The sequence below is a fragment of the Excalfactoria chinensis genome, chromosome 3 (assembly GCF_039878825.1).
Source record: "Excalfactoria chinensis isolate bCotChi1 chromosome 3, bCotChi1.hap2, whole genome shotgun sequence".
Taxonomy (NCBI): domain Eukaryota; kingdom Metazoa; phylum Chordata; class Aves; order Galliformes; family Phasianidae; genus Excalfactoria; species Excalfactoria chinensis.
This window is the reverse complement of record NC_092827.1, coordinates 82,637,046-82,661,030: the sequence shown is the minus strand read 5'-3', so window position 1 is coordinate 82,661,030 and position 23,985 is coordinate 82,637,046. Positions and strand designations below refer to the sequence as shown.

General features: G+C 36.3%; 1 protein-coding gene across 4 annotated transcripts in view; it reads left to right on the top strand.

Annotated features, from left to right (window-relative positions):
* Window positions 1-23,985, top strand: part of MTA3 (metastasis associated 1 family member 3) — a 116,426-nt gene that overhangs the window by 37,268 nt on the left and 55,173 nt on the right. For all 4 annotated transcript variants that reach the window (XR_011903076.1, XM_072331898.1, XM_072331897.1 and 1 more), the window contains exons 7-9: window positions 5,608-5,710; window positions 13,561-13,660; window positions 18,970-19,158. Coding sequence is in view for 3 of the 4 variants with exons in the window: in XM_072331898.1 (XP_072187999.1) it covers window positions 5,608-5,710; window positions 13,561-13,660; window positions 18,970-19,158 (392 nt within the window). In the remaining variant the exon portion in view is untranslated. The remainder of the gene's footprint in view (window positions 1-5,607; window positions 5,711-13,560; window positions 13,661-18,969; window positions 19,159-23,985) is intronic.

Here is a 23,985-nt window from a genome sequence, read left to right as displayed (position 1 = left end):
GTGTGGTAGTCAGCCTTACAAAGATACTACTTATGTATTGTATGCTGTGTATGTGCTTATTATCCAAAGTAATGCCATGCAGTGAGCTTACAAATTGCCTTTCAAGTCACAACATCTTAGGATTTAATTGACTTTGCTGTATTTTTCTACCTCAGTAACTTTGCCTAAGTGGGCTTATTACATGTTCAGTTTTTGTGTCCTTTGCCATTTTACTGTAACCATATTTAAAAGTATGATTTTTCTTTCAAGTTTGTTTTGTAGGAGATGAAAAACAAATGTCAGAGGCAGATAAAATGTGTTTTACACTTGAATAATTCAAAATATATTTCATCCTAAAGAAAAAGTAAAAGTTCTTATCTGAGTTACATATTTGGTTTAAATTTATGCAAACAAATAGTCCTGTTTTATCCTTAGCATACTGTAGCCAGATATTGCACGTATTCGTAACATTGTTTATGTAAAAAATAAATAAATTGCAGGACTACAGATTTTATTATAATAAAATGGTGTGGGATTTTCTTTGTTTGTTTCTCTTGGAAGAACACAGTGTCTGTGTGCTGTGTTGTCACTCTTCCCAGAACAAGTATTTAAAATATTGTTAATTCCTATATGCAGTATGGTAATGTTTTTATTTGTCAATAGTATAGTTTTTCACTGTGTTTTCCTGACAACTGTATGATCTCATGTATTGTTCCTTCAGGAATTCAGGAAAAATTGTTGTAGCTACTAGTGTTAGACCACTGCATGGTGTTAAGTGGAACAAAACTTCAGGTGAAATGCAGGCAGGAGAGCAGGAATGTTGCTATAAATCACACTGTTGAGGTTTATTCATAGATATCAAAAGAGTTCAAGAAGATGGTTCCAAAATAAAGGTGAATTTCAGGTATCTCTAGCATAATTGCCCTCGTCTTTGAACCAGAAGGTGCCCTTCTGATTTTATGCACTATGCGAATGTGCTTATTACCTTTACGACGGCCATAAAAAGTTAAAATGAAAGGTCTATTTTTTTAAAATGTGGCTTTAATGTAAGGACCGTAAAGTGGGGAGTGGGCTGTTTTGAGGTTGTTATGCCTCTGTTTTCCCAGATCCATGGAAGTCCATTTTTCAATACTGATCTGCAGGGTTTTGGAGAAGTGACAGTATTATTAGTTCCTTCCTACCAGCCCTGAACAGACATTCCTGCCATTGTTGATGCAGCATTATGGAGAAGTTGGTCATTACTGCCTGGACACGGCTGAATGTGTTTTGAGTCCGATAGTAATTCTGTTTAATTCATCAAGTTCTAGATTTCTAGAAATAAACTTCTCTTGAGTGCTTTGTGAGGCTTGTCTTTTGTTCACCAACATCTAATTTATAAGCGCTGCAAGACTAAGCACTGGGAGAGCTCTAAATTCTGTGGAGTTGAAAGTTTAATTTGGAAGGGATTTCTCAAGTGACAAATGACTGAAAATTTCTGTAGTGTGCAGCTCCAGAGAGTAGGAGGCAATTGGAATATATGTGGCTTGCTGGCTTAAAAAATGCTCAGCAGCTGTTTTAAATTGCCTACTGGAGACCAAGAATGTGCTTCTATCTCCTCATAACTTTCCTGTGAGGTCTCTATACATGTAATCTTTATTTGGACTGTTTTTCACTGCTAGTGTTCTTATGTGTGTTATCTTAACATTAAGTTTTAGAATACCATTTCTATAAATTATAGACCACATTATCTGAAGGTCTAATTAATAGCTTGCATTTACTGCTACTATCAGACAAGTTAATGAGGTCAGGAAAAAAAAGGTTTTGAATCTTTTTCTGGATGATTTTTGACTATCAATACTAGCAGCAATCAAGTCGTTAAAAAAAGTAAGTAAAAAGAAGGAGTAATAAGAATTGTCTGCAGAGCTTTTATGAGAAAGATTGTGATTCCCATTGGTTAAGTTCAAGTCATCTAGCTATTTACAATGTATTCAGTATATGTAAAGTGTCAGTAAAGTTTATATAACAGTCTGAAAGATGTCTTTCTCCTATTCGTAATGTAAAACTCCTTTTCTCAGTGGTAGTTACTTGAAAATTTTATAGCCTGTTTTCTCTCCCCTCCATCCTGCTGTCAGTTGTTCACAAAAAGTTGTGTGATGTCTTTCGATAATTAACCTCTGTATATTCATTATACACATGAGAAATGTGCTGGCTGCTTAAGAGTGGAACTAAGGAAGTTTCTTTGGAGGCGAAAGTTTAGATTTTACTTTAGACAAGCAAGTTTGATATCTGGAACTTCGTTCATTGCTAAACACTGCCAAAATAAATAAATCAAATGTGATACCATTTTTCTTCTGTAAGTTAAAGAAACTTTGTCGGCAGTCTTAAATGTCAGATTAAGAAGGTGGTTGAAATCTCATTTTCAGTGATTAGTTGTCTGTTTTTGAAGTGTTACATTGCATGTGAAGCTGTGTTCAAAAAAGCGTGGGATTACCCGCAATTAATATACTTCCCAACAGTTCAGACAAGAATCTGCTAAAAGCTGTATCTCCTAAATCTGGTCTTGTATTTCAGTAATGGAAATTTTATTGTGTTGCACACTGTGCTGGACTAAGGGAGGTTAAGGTATGTTAAGTAACTATCTTCCATATCCTTGCAATATAGCTAAGAAATATTGTACCCATTTCACAGATGTAAAGCTGAAGAATAAAGAATGAGAGTTCACTGAGATTAATTTTTTTTCTGAAATGCATTACAAAGAGCTTGGCTAGTGGGTTGAGGGCGATGATGGCCTCCTCTGCTCTGGTGAGACCACATTTGGAGTACTGTGTCCAGTTCTGGTCTCCTCAGTTCAAGAAAGACAAGAATCTTCTAGAGAGAGTCCAGTGGAAGGCCACAAAGATGGTTAAGGGCCTGGAGCGTCTCCCTTACAAGGAAAGGCTGAGTAACCCGTGTCTGTTCAGCCTGGAGAAGTGAAGGCTGAGAGGGGATCTCATCACTGTTTATAAATGTATGAAGCATGGGTATTGAATTGATGGGGGCAGCCTCTTTTCAGTGGTTGAGAAGCAGTAGAACAAGGGGCAGCTGGCAGAAACTGGAACGCAGATAGTTCCACGTGAACATGAGGAAACATTTCTTTGAGGGTTACAAAACACTGAAACAGGCTTTTAAAGGAGGTTGTTGATTCTCCTCTGGAGATAATCAGGATCCATGTGGATGCTTTTCTGTGTAACCTACTGTAGGGAACCTGGTTTAGCAGTGGAGTTGGACCAGATTATCTTGAGAGGTCCCTTCAAACTCCTGAAATTCTTTCTATGTTTTTGAGTGAATGCATCTGAAAAGAAAATTAACTTGTTTATTTTGTGGGATCTTTTTAACTGATTTGTTCAGTACATGTGTGAAATTTTTGTTCCTGAAGAAATGATTTTTAGCTGCGCTGCTTCACTGCGATTTAAACTATTTAGGTTCATTTTCTTCCTTCTGAAGTGACAATTCCTGCTATTTTGGCAAATAATCAGAAACAAATAATATATAAAAACATATATTGTAACTGCTTTTTGTTTTACTACAGATATATTGGATACTTCCCTTAATACCATATTTGAAAAATTAAATGTCACTGCAACAATTACATTGTATGTTGTATGGATTCTTCTGGTATAGATGCGTTGCTTTTATCCTACCTACATATACTGCCATTGCGAACTATCATAGCAGTATTTTGGATTTACTTTTATCAGCAGTTCAAACAAGATTTTGTAGTAAAAAAAAGTTAATTATCTCTAATTGAAGTAGGACATCTGTTAGTCAATTTTAAATATCTTTTTGCAGGAGAGTGACGTCTTTTGGTTGAATATCTGTGTTATGTTTATGTGAAGTTTTTCTTTTTGTGAACCATGGTCTATCCAAGTATGGGTATTGTCATGCTTCTACATTTAAGGTCTCCAGGATATGATGTCCTGAAACAGTTAAGTAATATGAAGGGTACTTTAAAACTATATTAACAGATTGAAATGAAATGCTCTGAGGTTATTTATAAAATAAAGAACATCACCCACAACGTGTCTGCTACAGATGGAATAAATGAATGTATTGACAAGTGTGTTGTCCATTGAATAAGTTTATAGACAAAAAAATCCTACTCGAGAGTGTTAGAAATCTTGTCTCTAGTTCTGAATGTGAATTAACTTAAACAGAAGTGTAAGTCCTATTAGATGAACAAGACTTCATTGCCTATGCATCAGAAAAAGTTAGTTTGATTAGTTTTTCTAAGAGTGTTCCTGACGCATTAGCTCAATATCGTGATGCAGTTCTAACTTGTGCTTATAGCAGGGATGAATATATACCAGGTTTTCCTTGCAGAATTGATGCTGTACCTAATAGGATTTCAGAAGAACTGGTTCTTGGTTTGCAGTCTGCTTCCAGACTCTTATGAGTACAGTCTTTTTCATGTCTTAGTGATAATATTCATTTATAGACTATCCATTTCCATTAAGTCATGAGAAATAACAGAGACTGAAGTTATTTTCTCTGTGCTCAGAGATGGGAAAGACCTACACAGGTTAACTTCTTGAGGGGAAAAGGCAGGCTTTTTATTCTTGCAGTATCTCAAAAAAGCCAGAGAGAAGCATTAGAAACTGAGCACTAGAACTCCTCACATCTTCACTGAAGGGAGAATATGCTTGTATTCTATAATACCAAAGGTGAATGGTGATTTGCTCTTGTCATTTCTTGTGGTTCCAACTGTGTTGACTATGGTGCATAGGCAGATATGCTAGTAGATTGTGTCTTGCTTATTTAATCAGCCTATTTTGTGTTTCTCATTTCGCAGTAGAAGTTATTGATATAGTAGTGAAGAAAAGATTTAGGCTTCAGTATGAATGTGAATCATCTTAGCATTTTCATACTTTGTGTATTGCTTGGAAGAATAGTGCTTTTTAATAATGAACAAAGTACGCATTAAATTTCTGAAAACTCCATTGTTGTTTCAGTCGTGTGTGTGTACGCAGATTGCTCTGTTTAGACAATTGGGCTTAGAAAATGATTATGTAGTATATGGTAACTTTATTGTGCTGTAGCCTTATTATTTTGTAAGTGGGTTTAAGTAGCCACTATACACTGCAATTGTAGGAGCATGATTAATGTTAATAATACAGCTAACGTAAAGACCGAGAGTAGGAGATGAAAAAGTAATTAAAAGTAGTAGGTAGCATAGTTCCATAATGATTTCTGTTTTAGAGTTGTATTCAGATTACAAATTGGTTTTTTAATTGCTGTAGCTGGTTAAGTGTAAAATTAATTTTAATGTGACTTAAGTGAAACTACCTTTGATATAGCTGAGAAGCAATTTAAAATCCCCATTGGTTATTTATGTTTTGGTTTCAAGCTCGTGATAACATTTTATTAAAGTTCTCTGATACTGTACCTTTTAAGAATGTCTTCTTAAAACAAATTAAAATACTGATGTTAAGGGAAGATACTTATTTTAAAAATGTTTTAGTATGGAATTTAGATGAATAACTGCTGATTATTAAGTACTTCATATGTGTGTCTATATAACAATGTACAATGTCTCTTTTAAAAGTAGTTCAAAAAGCACGCAGAGAAAAACATTGTGAGTAATAAGTGTTTTGTCCCATCTACCTTTGACAGGAGAATTAGATGACAGAGAACAGGCAAAGCTGGAAGTAAAAATATGGGATCCAGATAGCCCCCTTACAGACCGTCAGATTGACCAGTTTTTAGTTGTAGCACGGTAAGATTAAAATCCTCTAATAAAAAAAGAATCCTTTTCCTTTTTCTACTGATTATTTATTCCCCCTTTATCATGTTACTCAACTTGTTTACCATATTGTGAGCCCTTCTGTTTCCCGCAGTTAGCTAAAAGAGAAAATCAGAATATAAACTTCTGAATATTTATCGAGTTTACCAGTACAGAAAGAGAGAAAAAGAGTGAGTTGTGCTAGACAGCCTGTATTTCAGACTGTAGTAGATGTTGATATTTAAATGTAGACATCATTCTGTTTTCCCATTAGAGTAATTTGAAGTAGGATTTCACTGCTAATATTTGTCTTGTACTGCAGTGTTTTGAATTTCATAGTGTGATATAAAGCAGAAATAAAGAAGGTGTAAACAAATGGAAATAGATGCAAAACTTGGCAGATTTGCATATAAGTTGACGAAATTTCAGATAAACGTTGAAATTAAAGTTGTGAAGTGATGCTTTTTATTAGTGAAAAAAAATTGGTCAGTTCAATTATAAATTAACATGTGATTATGCAAACTAATGTAAGGAACATCAAAGCCCTTGGAATTCATAAATACTCTTTAAAATAATTTCTCCACTTCACAGAGTTTTGACAGATTTTGACAATGTTTTTACTGAAGGATGATTCTACACTTGCACAGTAGAGCATGTTTCAATTCACACTTAGGAATATATTACAAAAGTTCTGTTCTCGCTTAGAATAATGCTAACAGTACTGTTGATTGTGGCTGACATAGAGATGTTATCCTGATTCGTTCTGTTTCTTTTTTCTTTTTTTTCTAACCAGATTGCAGAGCATATTCTCAAATCTTGCTAGGCAAATAATTTTTTGATGCTGTTTCCAGTTTTTCTCCCATGGGAAAAAAAGAAAAACAGTTAAGGATACAACGAAAAAAAACAAAAGGAAAAATCACTCTATATTTTCCAGCTTATGAGTGCAGTGAAATGAGTTGCTGATTTACTATTTTACTTTTCCAGCTTAAATGGAGCCACAAAATCATAGGATGAAATGAGTTGAAAGGGCCCCACAAAGACATGGAGCTGAACTCCTGGCTCTGTGTGGGACCACCCAAAATTCAAACTTGAAGAGAGCATTGTCCAGATGCTCCTTGAACTTGTGCAACTCAGAGCAATGCCCACTGCCCAGGGCAGCCTGTGCCATGCCCACAGTCCTCTGGTGCAGAATCTTTCCCTAATGCCCAGCTGACTCTTCTCTGGCCCTGCCCCTTGCCGTTTCCTCGGGCTCTGTTGCTGTCTCAGAGAGCAGAGCTCAGCACTGCCACTCTGCTCCATGAAGCTGTAGCCACCATGAAGCCTCTGCTCTGGGCTGAACAAACCCAGGGACCTCAGTGCTCTTCACACACCTTGTCCTTCAGATCCTTCACCATCCTTGAAGCACCCTTTTGCACGCTCTCTGTAACCTTATGTCCTTATATTGTGACTCCTATACCTACAGGCCTAGGGCACCTTAAAGTGTGGTTGGGCTTTTCAGCTGCCAGGGTACACTGCTGACTCGTGTTCAACTTGCTGTAAACCAGAGCACTCAAATCTCATTCCATAGGGCTGTGCTCCAGCCTGTCATTCCTTAGTCTACATGTATATCCACAGTTGCCTTACTGCAGGAGCAGAAACCAGCACTTGTTGGATTGTTGATTGCCCAGTCCTTTAATTTGCCAAGATCTCTCTGCAAGTCTTCTCTGCTCTTGAGTCAGCAGCTCCCTCCATTTTATCCCTATGGATTTATCAAGTGTACTTTCAAGTTCTTTATCATTGTCATTGATGAAAACAATGAAAAGAACTGGCCCCAAAATTGGACCACTGGTGCCTGGCTGCTAACCTGGTGTAACTGCATTTACTTTCACCTTTTAAGCCTGACTTGTCAGCCAGTTGTTCACCCATGGGATTGTGTACTTGTCTAGCTTTTTGTTAGATGTTTTATCCAGAATGATGCTGTTCAAAAGGATATCAAAATCTTTGCTGAAATCTGAAGATTGCATTAGCTTCCCATGGTCAATAGAAGGTCTTATGTTCTAAGATGAAGATTTATAGAAGAATGAATATGAAGAATGTATGTCTTTGCAGAGTTTGTTCATTGCCTTCACATCCCTCCGTTTCCCATTTTGCAGCCACCCTGGGGAGTTTAAGTAGTACACGGTCAAGTTGAGAATGTTCTTCTTTGCCTATTGGCACAACTGTTTCCAATCTACTGGGAAGTAACAGAACAAATGACTGAAATTTTAAGAGGAAATCTCTTCTTCCCCTTAGCCATGGCATCATATGCAGTGCTGTGTATGCCCTTACAAATTCTGCATTCATGTAGAAATTGATGAATTTCAGAGGATATTTTTATTGAGAGAACAGGTCTTGGTTATAGTTGCTTAACTGTAACTATCAAAGATCTTGTGGTAGGTGACATCTGACTAACATCTTGTTAGAGACAGTCACTTTATTGATATTCTTCCACAAACTTCCACTCATCTTTGCTGCTTTTGGATTGACAGGAACACTTCCCAGGTTTCTTTATGCGCTTGCTTTTGCAGGCTTCAAGATCAGATAATTTTTTTTTTGTGTGTGTGCGTGTGGTTCTGTAACAGACTTACTGATTTAAAAATACTCCTGTGGTAATTAGGGCAGCTTTAAATCAGTATATTGTGTGCTTGCAGGTTTTCACTGTTCTGGACCAGTAGAAGTTGCTTGAGTATGGAATTGGTATTATGCTCTGATTAATCTGTTCCTGCAGACTCAGAAGATCCCTCTGCTATATCTTTATTGCAGTTATCTGGGCATTGGCTGTGCCTGCTGGGTTTCTAGTGAGATGTTATTTCTCTTTTGCCTTGAAATTGATTTTGCAAATTTGAAATTCTGTCAATAAGACTGTTTTCCTAAGTGCTTTCTTATTTGTAATTTTGTTTAAGAGGGCATTTAAAACACATTTTCATATTATGTTTTTTAAACTTGATGTCCCTGGTACAGCATGTATTCTCTGGTGTTATTTTTTTTTCAGTCTGTTTTAGGTGAAAGAAGAGTTGCTCTTGACCTTAAAGGCATCAGCTTTTTCAGTCACTCAAGCATACTTAGTTTTTTTGAAGATGATAAAATACTCTTTTTGTGTTGCCCATTTGCAAGAATATGTATATTTGGCCTTGTGTATGTAGTCTATTGTTTAGGCTGCTTAGATTTGTTTAGCGCCTCAGGAGCAAAAAGCCTTTTTTCTACATTTATATATTTCATTGAATCAGAAACATCAAGGTTTAAAACGACCTTCAAAGTCAGCCAGTCCGACTATACACCTATCACCAGTATTTTTCCACTAAAACACATCCCTCAACATCTAAACATTTCTTGAACACTTTTGAGGCTGGTGACTTGACCACCACCCTGGGCAGCCTATTCCCACTGCCTGACCATTCCTTCAGAGAAGAAACTTTTCCTAACATCCAACCCTGGTGCCATTCACTTTTGTCCTTTCATTAGTTACAAGAGAGAAGTGGCTGACACCCACCTTGCCACAACCTCCTTTCAGGTAGTTGTAGAGACTGGTAAGGTCACTTCTGAACCCTCTCTTCTCCAGACTAAACAATCCCCCTTTCCTTTAGCTGCTTCTTATAGGATGTGTGCTCCAGACCCCTCACCTGTGTTGTTGCCTTTCTCTGGACATGCTCCCAGGCCTCAATTTCTTCCTTGTAGTGAGGAGCTAAAACTGAACACAGTACTCAAGTATGGCCTCACAAGAGCCATGACGATCACTTCCCTGCTCCTGCTGGCAGCGCTGTTGATGATACAAGTCAGGGTGCTGTTGGCCATTTTGGCTACCTAGGCTCACTGCTGATTCGTGTTCAGCCAAGTGTCAACCAAGACCACCAAGTCCTGTCCTTTTCTTCCATAGTTTTCCAGCCACTCTGCACCTAGCCTGTGGCATTGCCTGGGGTTTTTGTGGCCAAAGTGCAGGACCTGGCACTTGTTTTTATTGAACTTTATCCCATTCTTGTGTCAGAATAATCAATAGATTTTTTTTTTTTTGCAAAGTTTATGAGTACTTGTCAGGAAAGACCCATAACCCTGGGTTCTCTAAGGAGTCTTACTTGATTTTGTGGATTTAAAAATCTTGAAAGCATATTGCATGGCTTGCATGAGGGGTCTTACTTAAAGTACCAAAAGTACCTGATAGAAGAATCTTGGGGCCTCATGCTGATCTATTCCAGGTTTGTTTGTTTGTTTTTTGATAGCGTGGTGTCAATTATATTCTAGCAAAGACAATTGCAACACCATTTTACATTCCATTCAAATAAGATAATGCTTAAATAACCAATTTTTATCCTGTTGTGTGGCAACAATTCTTTGTCTACTAGTTTCAAAGGACAAGATCTGAGAAGCTGTAGCAGCCACTTAGAGATTACAGATTTGTGTACATCAGCAGATAGTGCAGTCCAGTAGAAACTGACTTGCTGAATGAAATGTCTGGTACTTGTGACCTAGCATCCACACTATTATATATACTTCTTCAACAGTTTTAATTTTAGGCTAACTTTAGTCTGGTCTTGTGGACTAAATATCCACTAGTATGTGATACTGCTGTTTAATCAAAGAAAAGAAAAAATTTCATGTGTTTAAATGGAGTTTTTGGTGTTTTGTTTTCTGCTCGTTGCGTTTTCTTCTTTCATTGGGTACTGCTGAGAAAAACCTGGCTCCATTTTCTTCATCTCTGCTGAAGTTAAATTCTCAGTTAAATCCTCTCTGAGCCTTCTCTTCTCTAGGCTTGATAATAGCAGGAATATTTTTAGTTATCTTACATTAAAGAATACACTTAAAGGTGGGGAAAAAAGCAAAAACACAATCAAACAAAAAAGAATAGAGTTTGGTGGCTTAGGCTACTTTGTTTGAACAGTGAAATTTGTTTTGCTAGCAGGTAGGTACAGGCAATAGTGTGTCAATTGGGAAATGAGCACTGATGAGGATTTTGTTCTTTTTAAGGTTTCTAAATCACTCTCTCATGGTAGCATTAGTAAAACATCACACAAGGAGGAAAAAAAAAAAAGCATAAAGGAAATGTATGAACTTGATGTCAATATATTCCTCATGTGTGTGTTTTCAATAAAAACAAAACAAAAAAAAAATAGCCAGATTTTTTTTTTTTTTTTTTTACTATTTTTAAAGTAGATGCTTGTTTTCATTTTGACTGTGTGACTAGTTTATATGTAGAGTGCAGCATATTAGTGTTGTTAAGTTCTGATACTAGGTAAATATTTAACAATCAAATGCTCTAGAATTTTATACCTTTTTGGGTTGTCTGAAAAACTTGCTCTTTGAGATGCTTCCAGGAAAGTTGACCTAGATGTTGATTTTGAAATACAGCTGCAGTTGGCCCATTCTTTCTCATTAAAACAACACATTGACTGTGCTTCATGGCATTTCTGGGATGTTTTGCACTCACATAACTCATAGTGAAGTACAGAATCATCGTGATTATGATCTTCTCCTACTCAGTACAGCATTGGAACCAGTTCTTCAATTCTTACCTTTTTATCTTGAAATTTACGTAGTGCTATAACATCTCTTTATTTTGATTTTATGTACTGGGCAACATCATCCATACGCATTCTATCCTGAAGTCAGCCTGGAAATTTTGTAAGCAGCTTAATGTGATAGAAACAGACATCTTTGTAGTTTTCTTAATGTGCTCCCATCTAAGAAATATGGTTAAATAAAGTAGTGTTAGTTATGCAAGAAAAAAGATAAGCTAGTAGGTAGCAGCAGAAGGGAAATACAGTCATGCTGCATGTTGCCTTAGTGGTTTGAGCAGTGGCAGCAGAAGAATTGCAGCAAATATTGTTGGATATAACCCTTATCAGAGCCAACATGTTTAAAAGGGGTCGACTGACTATCAGGATGTATGTTCCCAGTAGATTCTTGGGACTGATCTGTGGACAGATACTAATTTATATATAGCCAAGTATTAAAAAGAAAAAGAAAACTGTGTAGATGTTTGTCACAGATTTGCTATCACCGTAAAGAAGGAGTAAAGATTACAAAACAGTATTTGAATATCACTTATTTACTCCACAGCCCTTAGAAATTTAAGGAATTAATGTCTGCAGTGTGTGAATCACTGTTGTTTAACTTTAATTGTGTCTTAAATGTCTTTGGTAGTGTACTGAAATGTGTTCAATATTAAATGTTTTCAGACTGAGGATAATATTTCAGTAACAGATGTTGTTACTGGTTTCTCCACTGTCTGTAATAACCCATAGTGAGTAAAACTCTTGATGCTTATTATTTTATCACTGAATATTAGGTTTGTAGTACTGACAGTTTACGTATGTTGATATCTGTTGAGGCTGACTTACCTCATTGATGTCATTCTGCACTTGTAACTTGTGTGGGATATAATTACTGAAAGAGGCTCCAGTCTTTAGTCCAGAGGTTTACGCTATATTAAAAATGTTAGCTATTGTAATTAGATCTTTCAATTTAGAAAGATTTGCACTGTGTTATATTTGGAGCAAATCATTTTCTCAAATATCACAGTGCCACAATGCACCTTAAGAGTGTATTTTCAACTCTAAGGGTACTGGAGTGATTTGTTTTATTAATTATCTTTCTCAAGCCATTGCATCTTTGCTCACTTCTGTGATGGGCTGAGCCCAATCAAATTATTTTGTAGATCTTTCCCATCACCATGAATAATATCTGATGGATGTGCTCTTAAGTGTGCAGTTCAGACACACTGTCACACTAATTCTCCATCTCTGTGCCACAAAAAGGTAGAAGTTTGGAAAAAAATTGTCCCATATCAGTATTACTAGAAGACTTTTATTAGTTAGGGTGACAGATCTGCTTGTTCATTATTACTTTACAGCTGTGACAAAAGCGTGTGTTTTGTTTACTAGTGGAATCATAGAATTACCCAGGTTGGAAAAGACCTCAAATATCATCAAGTCCAACCACAGCCTAACCATAGTGCCCCAACTCTAATAACCCTCTGCTAAATCATATCTCTGATCACTACATCCAAACAGCTCTTAAACACATCCATGGATGGTGACTCAACCACCTCCCTGGGGAGCCTATTCCAGTGTTTAACTACCCTTTCTGTAAAGAAGTGTTTCCTAATGTCCAACCTAAACTTACCTTGGTGAAACTTGAGGCCATTTCCCCTCATCCTGTCACCAGTGAGAAGAGAATTGTCCCGCTCTCTGTAAGCACCCTTCAGAAACTGGTAGAGAGAGATAAGGTCTCCCTTCAGCCTCCTTTTCCCCAGACTAAACAGCCCCAGTTTCCTCAGCCTCTCCTCGTAGGGTTGATTTTTCCAAGCCCTTCACAAGAATTGTTGCCCCATAAAAATAGAGGATATAAAGATATAAGAAATAACCAACATTTGTTACTGAGGTGAATAAAATGCTACTAAATTCCTCATAGTAATATTGTGGTGAACTGCTTTATGAAATTATATTATACAATGGTTTGGCTTTTTAATTTGGAAAAAGTTGTCAAGTTTTCACAGTTGCAAAACCCAAAATAAGTCTTTGGCTTCTAAGTCGATAAATAAGCTACATAGAATGAGTGTTTTTCATTTCTAGATGGTTTCAAACAAGTTGTTCTTAAATGCAAGATGTTACTTTTGTGGGAGAAGGTCAGAATTTTTACTGCAGTATTCGGTAGTTTGGCTTTATAAAATTAGCGAAGAACTGAGATCTTGAGGTATAGTATGTGCCTTTTTATTTTAAAATTACACATTTGTGGATGTTGTCTATTCTGGCCATAATTAATAAATAAGTAAATAAAATGTATAGATCCTTAACATCTTTATGCATTTACTGTCTACTCTTTTTCTGTTGCAGTGCGGTTGGCACATTTGCTCGGGCATTGGACTGCAGTAGTTCTGTCAGGCAGCCTAGTTTACACATGAGCGCAGCTGCTGCTTCCCGAGACATCACTCTGGTAGGTGGCTTGTTAAAAACCCTACAGCCTTTCTACATCTGTGGTTTCATTAGCGTGCTTCTTATTGCTCCCCTAGATGTTTGAATTCACCTAGATACCTTTGCGGATTTTTCCATGTATATGGTAGAAAATGCTGCACGTTTTCTATAAATTGTTAGTGCTGCCACTGTAATTGTACTGTAAATCACTGGGCTTCAACTGAAATCTGTTTAAATGTGATAATTTGTGCAGGAAACAGGATAGTGCTTGTTGCATGGAGCTCCACTGGAGTTGATGAGTAGTGTAATTTAAAATACATTGTAAGAAAGCTGATTGTACCTCCGTGTCTGTAAATTTTGTAGAGTATAAGCAATAGAATTTTGTAAACAACTTCTCGAAGAATGTTTTACTTTCAATATCCTTAGGATGCTTACTTAGTTTGTTGAAGTAGTCACTGTGATATAAGCACCTATGTTTTTTAGAGGAAGTTTAAAAGTATATTAATTACAGACCCAAGTTTATCGTTGCATATTCATAGTAGCTGAGATGACAAGATGTGCTATGGGGATTAAAGCATGCCCGGAAAGAAGTGTGAGAACAAAATCTTACTCTTTCATAGAAATAAGTTTGGTTTTAGTTCCCAAAGGCACCATCAGGTGTTCATTATTTTAAATATTTGTGTACAGAGAGATAATACACGATAGCAGGCATATCCAATTGGTGGACCATGTGTGGCCCAGCACAGCTCCCCATGCAGCCACCTCCTACTGTGCTGTAAAGGCAGAAATTCTTCCCCATTGAGCAGCCTGGGCTGGTGCCAGATGCACACCCATCACTTAGAAGCATCCACACCGTCAGTGTGCTATTAACAGTGCCTGGACTGATACCAGGATGCAGGGGAAGGCTCAGTGTGGTGATAACGCAAGTAGTGGCAAATGATTGTATGCATTTTAATACACTGGCTACACACAGTCCTGTGATTGGCAAAAAGCATGTAGCCCCACTTTCCATTCTGATAAAGGAATCTGAGGGTAGGTTTCAAGGTTTCTGGAAAAAAATAATCAACTTTTTTGTACATTTACGTTTCTATTTTCAGTTGCAGTAAATGAATTGCTTGTGAATTTTCAAATTGAATCTATAGAGTTGCAGTCAGATGGTCAATTCAAAGACAAATTTGATATGTCTGTTTACCAAGCTTTTATAAAACCTCTCTCACCACAGAAAAACATCCTTGCTTCGCAGTCATGCCTTGTTCATGCCATCACTTTCTCGCAGTGTGTACATTTATGAGCAGCTTTATTGAAGGAAGAAGGGCTGGAAAAGTAGTGTTTCATCAAAAATCTTTGACAAGCAGCTTGAGAATGCACTAAGAGCAGCAACAACTGCAGTCAAACCAGACTGATCCATTAGGTTCACACACAAAAAAAAGGTCAAATATTCCACTAGCTTTATGGTTTTAATGTTTTTTTTGTGTGTGTGTGTTTTGTTTTGTTTTTTAAATTACTTTAATCAAAATAACAAAGAGTTAAAATATGTTACTTATATATTTTACAAGGGCTGCTCTGAAAGTTATGCCTCCTATTTTACCGACTCACAAGTCAGAGGCAGATGTTGGTGGCATGGCAATAGAGATTGAACCTTCCTGCCAGTGTTCTGTTACATTTATTGCTGTGTGACAGATGGCAGCAGAGAAGCAATCTGCCAAATACCCACTGACATTCCACTGATGCTTGCTGGATGTTTCTGGAGACCAAACAGTGGATGTGAACATACTGAGATGGTGGAGGGTGCATTTCAGCAGTGGTAACAGTGACTGTGGGTCACCTCCACTGGCGCAGGTATTGACAAGCATGACATGCTGGCTCTTGTTCATCACTAGCAAAAATGCATAGCTCATGGTGGTGACTGTACTGAAAGATAGAGTTCTGTAGGTGAGAATTTGCTCTATTAAACAGAGTTACCATGCTTATTGCATTTACTGCAGTTTCCGTGAAAATAAATAGGAGGTATTGCATTTGAGTGATCTACGTTTATGCGGCCCAGAACAATTCCTCTTTACTCATTGTGGCCCAGGCAAGGTTGGACATCTGTGCAGCACAGTATAGAGAGGATATTAAAGAAGGTCCATTACATATCAGATAATTGAATGTTTGAACTAGAGGACGCTCAATGAAACCATCGCTTGGAAATCTTGAATTGAGGTATTGCCTTATACAGTAGAGCACCTCTGCTATTCAGTGCCTCAAGATTTTGACGGAACAAGCAATGTTAACAGGAAAAAAGGAGATTAGAAATCTTAGACGATGGATTCATGAGTTGATAATGAGCCAGAGAGAAGCTGACCGTCTAGCACTTGTAATTCCCAGGACTTATTCTAAGAAGTGATGTTTTCTAGTTCTGTTGGCAAGGACAGAACACTTCAATGCGTGGTTGACTGATCTGATTCATTAGGGCACTTCTTATATTCTGGGTAAATTATATTCATTAGTATGATGAGAAAAATATTAGATTTCTTACATTTTACTTTGTACTCTCAAAGGCGATTAAATGTGAACGGACTTAGTCTGGACTGCTGTGGTGTAGTAAAGGCAGTGGCAAAAGGGAACTTTTTCAGTAATACTCAAGAGAGTTTGTTCTGCATTCTGAAACCGCTTGTTGTTTCATGCTTGCTGATATGGCCTCGCTGACATAATTCCGTTCACATTAAATACTTCAGTTTTTCCATCATAACAGTTCTTCCATTTGACATTTTTTATTTTATTGAGATTGCACTGGATTAAGAATTTGTAATAAATCTCTTGCAACGTACATCCTTCTTAACTGCATTCAATGGTTAAGAGAATAGGTTGATTCTTATAGCAGGTTCTTTCTGTTTGAAAGTAAATGTGCTGTGCTGCTAATAAAGGGATACATTTAGCGTTTGAGTGCCATATAAATGTTTCTGTATTGCAAATGATCCATTAAATTCCATTACACTTAATGAAAGGCATGTCTTATAATGGGGCACTAGAGGAACCTCCCCAGGTTTAATTATTGTGTCTGTCTGTTCTCTCTCATTTTCCTTCCCCCACAAGCCTTTTAAAACCCTCTTTTGCAATGTACTTCCTTCTAAGTTAAGACATATTTGTCATTTTAGTAATTATTCTTTCATATTTTCCCATGTTAATTGGGAGCATATTTTGAGCAGCAGTTAAAGTTAGTACAGACGTTTGCAGAACTTGCGGTATATATCATTTATGGTCTGGAAGAGATGTAGGTGCCTAATACTAAGACAATTAAACTGTCAGTATTCTTAGTGCTAGATAACCCTTGCACCTGAAGTTTTATTAATGGAGATTCTGTATGCCATGTCTGTGGGATTCCAGTATTTTTAATTAGTTGTTCCAGTTAGAGATGACTTTAAGCAATCTGATAGCGTAGTTTATAAACATAAGTAAATTCAGGGTAGGTGTATGCAATTAGGAAAGGTCTTGTGAGCTTAACAGTGAGAGGCTACTTTCAGCCTTTTTTATCTTGCAGATCTGGGGAAGGTAATGAGATAAGGCAGGAAATTACCAACTTATATAGAAGACCTTAATGAAAGACACAAAACCATGTGAATTTAACTTCCTAGACAGTAGTGTACCTTTGTTTTTTGTTTCTTTGTTATAAGGATACACAACTAAAGGCTGTGTTTCTGGTGCACCCAGAGTGTTTTCTTTATAATGAAATCAGTCTCTGAGAAGAAAGGTCTCCTGTATCCAATTCCAGAATGTTGCAAGATGTGTACACTGATGAGTGCCCTTAAAGCAGTGGAGGTTGACAGATTCAGTTTGTGTGCTGGTTGTGAGGGTCTTGTTCTGGTGAGCCCATGTTACTTTACTATAAAGTAGATCTAAGCGATATTAGAAAAAAACCCAATACCTTTATAGAATCAGTTGTTCATTTTAAATGGAAAAAAGAATATAAAGCAAGAGCAAGGATCTATTATTTTGTAATTTTTAAGAACATTGATATAAATTATTAAATATGGATTTAGCAGCGGCTTAGAAAATTTGTATAATATACTGCTTTTCCTTGAGGGCTGCAATTCAAACTTAGATTTAAATCTTAACATATATATCATAAGAATTCAATATTTAAGCTTGCGTTACTCATTGCCCACATGATGAGCCATAGATCAGTAATTTAATTCTCTAATCTGAACATTTTGGCTTTTAAACTTTAGGCTGCAGTGTTTTTGTATTAGAATACTTTATGTTAGCAATGGCTTCTTCTCAAGGCTGGTGAATATGGCTTGAACCATAAGTGACTTTACTGTAGGATAATGGTGACGTTGCCTCTTGCAGATTAAACAGTTTGAGAATCTTGTCTCTGATAGTTTTGAAAGAGGTATATGGAGAGCTGGAGCTTAGCATCTTGTAGGGGACAGAAAAAGATAAGGAGAATCCATTATTTGCATTTAGTATGCAGAAGCTCAACTGCAATTGTAGCATTCCTTCCTTGAAAAGTTCCAGTTTTCATAAGATGAATTTAGGGCTATGTGAGGTTGCCTGCTACACTTAGAGTTCACTGCCCAACAAGTGGCAGATCAATGACATGCAATCACACACAGACAGTACTGCACTTAATATCTCTTATGCCACATTCAGCACAGTTTAAGATTTAAGGTTGTGATGATGGGGCTTTCAGGATGCTGAGTTAGAAAGGCTTTTTGCATGTTGCTCATTTTCCATGAAGGTGGATCTATGAAGTAACAGCTTTCTTTTAATGTTCCCCATAGTTTGTGAGTGTCCCGTGTTACCTGTAAAGTTAAGAATACTATATCTTATTTGTTTTCTTTTTCCTTTCAAAGGCAAGGTGAAGTAAAACAAAAACCTAATTTACCCAATGAAAACAATAAATTATCTCCTTTTCCAGAAGTGAGAACATTTAGCACGTGTATGTCTGAGGAGCTCTTCAGCTACTATTTAGAAGTTTTGCTAAGTAAAATTACTCCTCAGTCAATATAGGCCATTGTCTCTACTGAGTTACTTGAAACCAATTTCTACCAAGTAAAGATTCTGCAGAAATGTTTGCCAGTAATTTGCAGGAGCTAATTATCTAATGTTATTTTTAGCAAACGTTTTATTAGGATGTTTCCTTTCCCAGATTTAAGTAATAAACAATTTATTTTCCTCGTGTGTCACAGTGGAAATCCTATGATATCAAAATACATTCTAACTTAGCACTAGTTGATGCTTGTTGCACAGCATATAGAAAATAGCACACTGAATTTTGTTAATTGGACTACTGTCTAATTAAACAAGCCTGTTTGTTTTTTTTTTTCCCTCTCTCCTTCTCCTTCGTAGTTTCATGCAATGGATACATTGCATAAACATAACTATGATTTGAGCAGTGCCATCAGTGTTCTAGTGCCACTTGGAGGACCTGTCTTGTGTAGAGATGAAATGGAAGAATGGTCAGCATCAGAAGCTAGTTTGTTTGAAGAAGCATTGGAAAAATATGGAAAGGACTTCAACGATATTCGACAAGACTTTGTAAGTACTGAAGTAGATTACTTCTTTGTTACTATGACACAGGTGAGCGGATCTACTTTCTTTGTGTTCTAAAGATTAACCAGAGGAGAAATTCTTGCAGCTAACAGATCTAATTGATGTGTATGTTTTATCCAGATGAAAGTAAATATTCTTTCTTGTTTGGAATTCTTGGGAAAGATGTTGGCAGAAAATAATCCCCTGGCCAGATAGGGTAGCTCATATAGAAATGTGTTTTGTTCATGAATTTTACAAGGATTTTACGAAGATTTGTTAAAGCTCCAGAAGATTTTCAGAACTTCTTCTCAATTTTGAGTGGAATTTATTAACTGTACGCTTCACTCCTCTGAGTGGTTTTGGAAACTTTCTAGGGTTCCTTTCTAGGGTTATCAGAAAGAAAATCATATTCAGATAGCTTTCAAGTCCACTATAATGAGTAACTTTGACACACCAGATATTTTGACATTTTCCAATACCTTCTAAATAGAGGGTTTTTTTTTTTATAATTAAGCATCAGACTATAGGACAGCAAAGCTTTAATTTGCAGCATTCTCCTGCAGAGTAATGAAATGAAATGAACTCTGACACTGAAATTGTTACTAATTGTAAGTTCACAGCTTTTTTTCTTGTGTGTTTCTCCTTTTCAAGAAATAGTATTTCCATCATTGTACTAAATTGTTCAATTTGGGTTTTGTGAAAAGGGTTAAGTTATAAGCCGAAAAAAAATTGTAAAGGTTGAATTTAAGATTGAAGCTGAATGAAACATTTTCATGGCAATTTCAGTCTGAGAATTCAAAGTTTATTTTTTCTTTGTAGATGTTACTAATCGCTTTTGGAAAGGAAAAGTAGTACAGTATAGTACAATGTAGAAGTCCTTTTAAGTTAGCTTGTGGGTCACCAGGAGGAGGCTAGGCACTAAGCTGTGCTGGAATGAAACAGAGAATTGATTAAAAGCAGGAAGGGAAGTCCATTGTTTTTCTGAAGAGCTGACATTTTAACAGGTGTATTCTATGTGTGTGTTTAATTACCTGATTTCTAAGGGAGAAAATTCACTGTGTTCATCACGTGAAGTTGAAAATTTCATTGTGGAGAAAAGGGCTCTCTTAAATTTGAGAAAATTTGAGTGGAAAGGACTATTATAGAATTCTAGAACCTAAATCAACGTGAACTACATTTGGTTGTTAATTATCAATTGGATAAGTGGGTCCTAAGCTGTAATTGAAGAGTGGCTGAGTAACTATGGCTTCTAACTTCTCCTAATGCATGGTATTTGGCTAAGGCACCTTCTATGTATTTTATTTGCTGTTTACAAGCTATGTCCTAATGCAGCTTGTGAGCAAGGAAATCTAAGCCTTTTCTCTGTTATTTATGGAAAAGAAACTTTTGTATAATTTTAATGTGTTATTACATGTAATTAAATTCTGTTGACGTACATGTGTTTAATTGGTACAGTGCAAGAATATGTTGCAGAAATAGCTTTTTTGTTTGTCTTAGTGTTCAAATATAGCTACTTTAGTGAGTTTTAAATCTATTTAAAATAGCTTAAAATCTACCTGAGTTTTATCCCAGGTGGATATTTCCTGATACCTTCCCTCCTCCATCAAATATTAGTTCCCAAAGCATGGATGCTTTATTTTCTCTTGCTTTTCTTCTAAAATGTAAGAAATCTAAAGATAGGCTATACAGGGCATATTAATGATTAGTCAGAGTAGAGCAGAAATCGATGTGGAGTAGTAATCAACTACAGTCCCTTAGTTAAAACAGGAATGTTATCTACCCTTAGTCGCTTTTCTTTTAATCTTTGGAGAAATGACTTGCCATTTTTAAAGCACCATTAGAAGAAGATCTATTTTACATATCACTTTATACAGTGTTGGTAACAGTGCATACAATCTTGAGATAAAATTTATGTAATTTGGAAGCACTCTACTGCAGTAATTGTGTAACCTTGTGAGATACTTTAATTTCTCCAAAGTGAAAGTTATATATTTTCACTTGCTTTGTAATATTCTAAAGTTGGAGAGTGTTAAAAACAAGCCTTTATTTCCAAGTAATCATCTAAATTAGATCTTTAAGATTTAGTTTATGGATAATATGTAAAGATTTTTTCAGGTGAGGTAGCTTTACCTTTCTAGTGCTCAGCAGTTAATTATTCATTAGAATACATTTATCAATTACCAGTTATTGTACCTTGTAAGTTAGTCTTATGTATGTGGAGAAAGCCTAGACAAAGAAGTTAAAACACTGCTGGTCTACATGCTAGCTTGTTTCATCACCTATTTTGTATCTAATCTTACACTGTCTGAGAACTTGGAATTTAAGCAGCTAAGTTGGCACTGTGGTGCCACTGTGCAGGCAAGACTGCCCAGGGGTTGGTAGTAAAACTGTGAAGAGTGTTATGCCATACCCCTTTGAGTCATTACATGCCAGAGGAGTTGTCTTCTGAATCAGACCATGTATACAAGGCAAGATGCAATTGCAGCCCTTATATTATAGTTCTCTAAAGGGCAGGCTCATTTACTTTCCAGCAATTAGTAAGAACCAGCACTGTTTGACATTAAAGTTGCAGCTCAAACTTTGTGCTGTAAACATTAAATATTAGCTAGCAAAGCAATTATTATAAATTAAATGGTATAAAGGAGTTAACCTTTTTTATTAGATGGGAGCAATTCATTTATTATCAAATTACAGTCTAGTCATTGAATAATCATTTTCATCTGCTGTTGACTCATCAACTGTTAAAGGAGCTCATTTGTTGAGGTTCTGCTGACTTTAAGGAGCTGTGTAAATCCTAATCAACCTAAAATTTTTAACTTAATTAGAATTACTTAATTTACTTGAATTACTTCACATCCCATGGTCATAAAATGGGGAGAGAGTGAATATTTTGTGTTTTCCTAAACAGCATGTTAACTCTTAGTTTTTCATGACCATAATTTTTCACAAATATGTGACGTTCATATCTCAAAAAACATGGGAAATGCCTTAAGAATCACACTCAAGCTATTTGTATAAAATAGGAGCGAGATTCTTGTATCAGAAAATCATGGAAATATGCTTTAATGTTAACACATTCATTTAAAATAACTTCGTCCTATGTTTTTCATTCTGGCCTGATCTGAGTGGTCCATTTTTGCCCCCACAGAAAACATGGGAATCAAAAACTCCTCCTGGTTTAGTAATGCTAAGAACTTATTGTTAGTTGTGTCCTGCGACTATGTCAGTAATGTGGTCATTTGTATGCTTTTGATTAATTTCCTATTATAATTTCATAGCAGCAGGACATTATCCTGTATCTGCTTATGGTTTCTGTGGCAGTTAAGAGCAACCTAAGGAAAATTCTTGTGCCTCTACAGCGTGTTATCATTTTGGTGTGCAAGTAAACAGAATAAAGGCAATTCATACTCAGTGTGTCAAACAGGTTTTCTGGGATGTGTTGACTCAGTGTAAAAAAGGATTATGGTTATCCAGTTCAACCACCTTAGTTATCTTTCATTAATTGCAGTAGCCTATTGAGTGAACAAACACATTCATGCCACAGTCATAGTTGTAGCAGATGGAAGTTTAGAGAAATGGTAAACACATTCTGTGGCATGAATGTATTAGTAGGAGAAACGTTGAGGAAAGAAAATAGATATTGAGAAGTTAAAATGGACTAGTTGACCACAACCGATAGTTGGGGTTTCACCTAGACATCATGAAGTGTGTGGACATGCTGAGAAGCAGCTCATTTGTCAACTCACACTGAAGGTGTTTACTACTCACCAGCCTTTTCTTGGGCAGATTTTTCTTAAGGCGTCGTTTACCTGAGGAAGTAAATGAACTTTAGTAAACTGAATTGTTTTACTGTTTCTTTACAGCATCAATTTATGTATTTGCTGTACTACTACTTGTTAGTTAAATGCAAATAGACAACCTTCCTGTCATTTGGACCAGAGATTTATACACTGTAGTATACTGTCTGAAAAAGAAAGCACAACTAAGTCTGAGTCCAAATCCTAGCTCCTGAAAGTCAAAATGGGAGCTAAATTCAGTTTGTCTGAGTGCTTGCAAGCAAGCAGAGTGAAAAACTGTCGGTAAGCTCCTGTATGCTGGCAGCGGCAGTTTGCTACAGTTTTGATTCTGCTGCTTTCAGGAACACATTAAAGGTACAGGGATGTATTATTTTACCATAGGACATGGTAAAAGCCCCCAGAGTCGAATAAGATTGCAAAGATAAGTTTTCACAGCAGGATTATTATTAGGATTCATGTGTGCCTCCATAAAATACTGCACACAAAATACTAATGTATTTCCAGGTTATAAGTAAAAATTGCATTAAATCGGCATGGGTCTTAGTAATTTAAGTAATAGAGAATTGATGGAGTTAGTATTTCTGTGAAGTAGATAATTCAGTATTAATTAGAAATAGCTGCTCTGTGCTTAATTTTTTCTCACAAACCTAATTTACAAATCTGAGATTTCAGGCTCATGGATTTTTCACTTTACTGATAAATTTGTGCACCCAAATTGTTAAGAAGGTCATAATAATAATATTCAACTACTCTGATCTTGCTCAGAAATTTTTGCAAAGTACTCTGTGTCAGGTTTGCTCTTATTGCAATGTGTCACTTGCATCCTTTTGTTTGGTGCTTATTGGTTGAGTACGTAGAGGTTGATGCAGAACCAGCAGTATTATAAGAGCAGCTGAGCTGTTATGGCACTTGAAAAATGTGTGAATTAAGTTCTACAGCCGGTGTATTTATTTTCTTATTTAGAGTAAAACTATTATGAGACTTCAACACACTATTGTCAAGGTGATTTATTTTAGTCTTTATATCATTCTTAAAC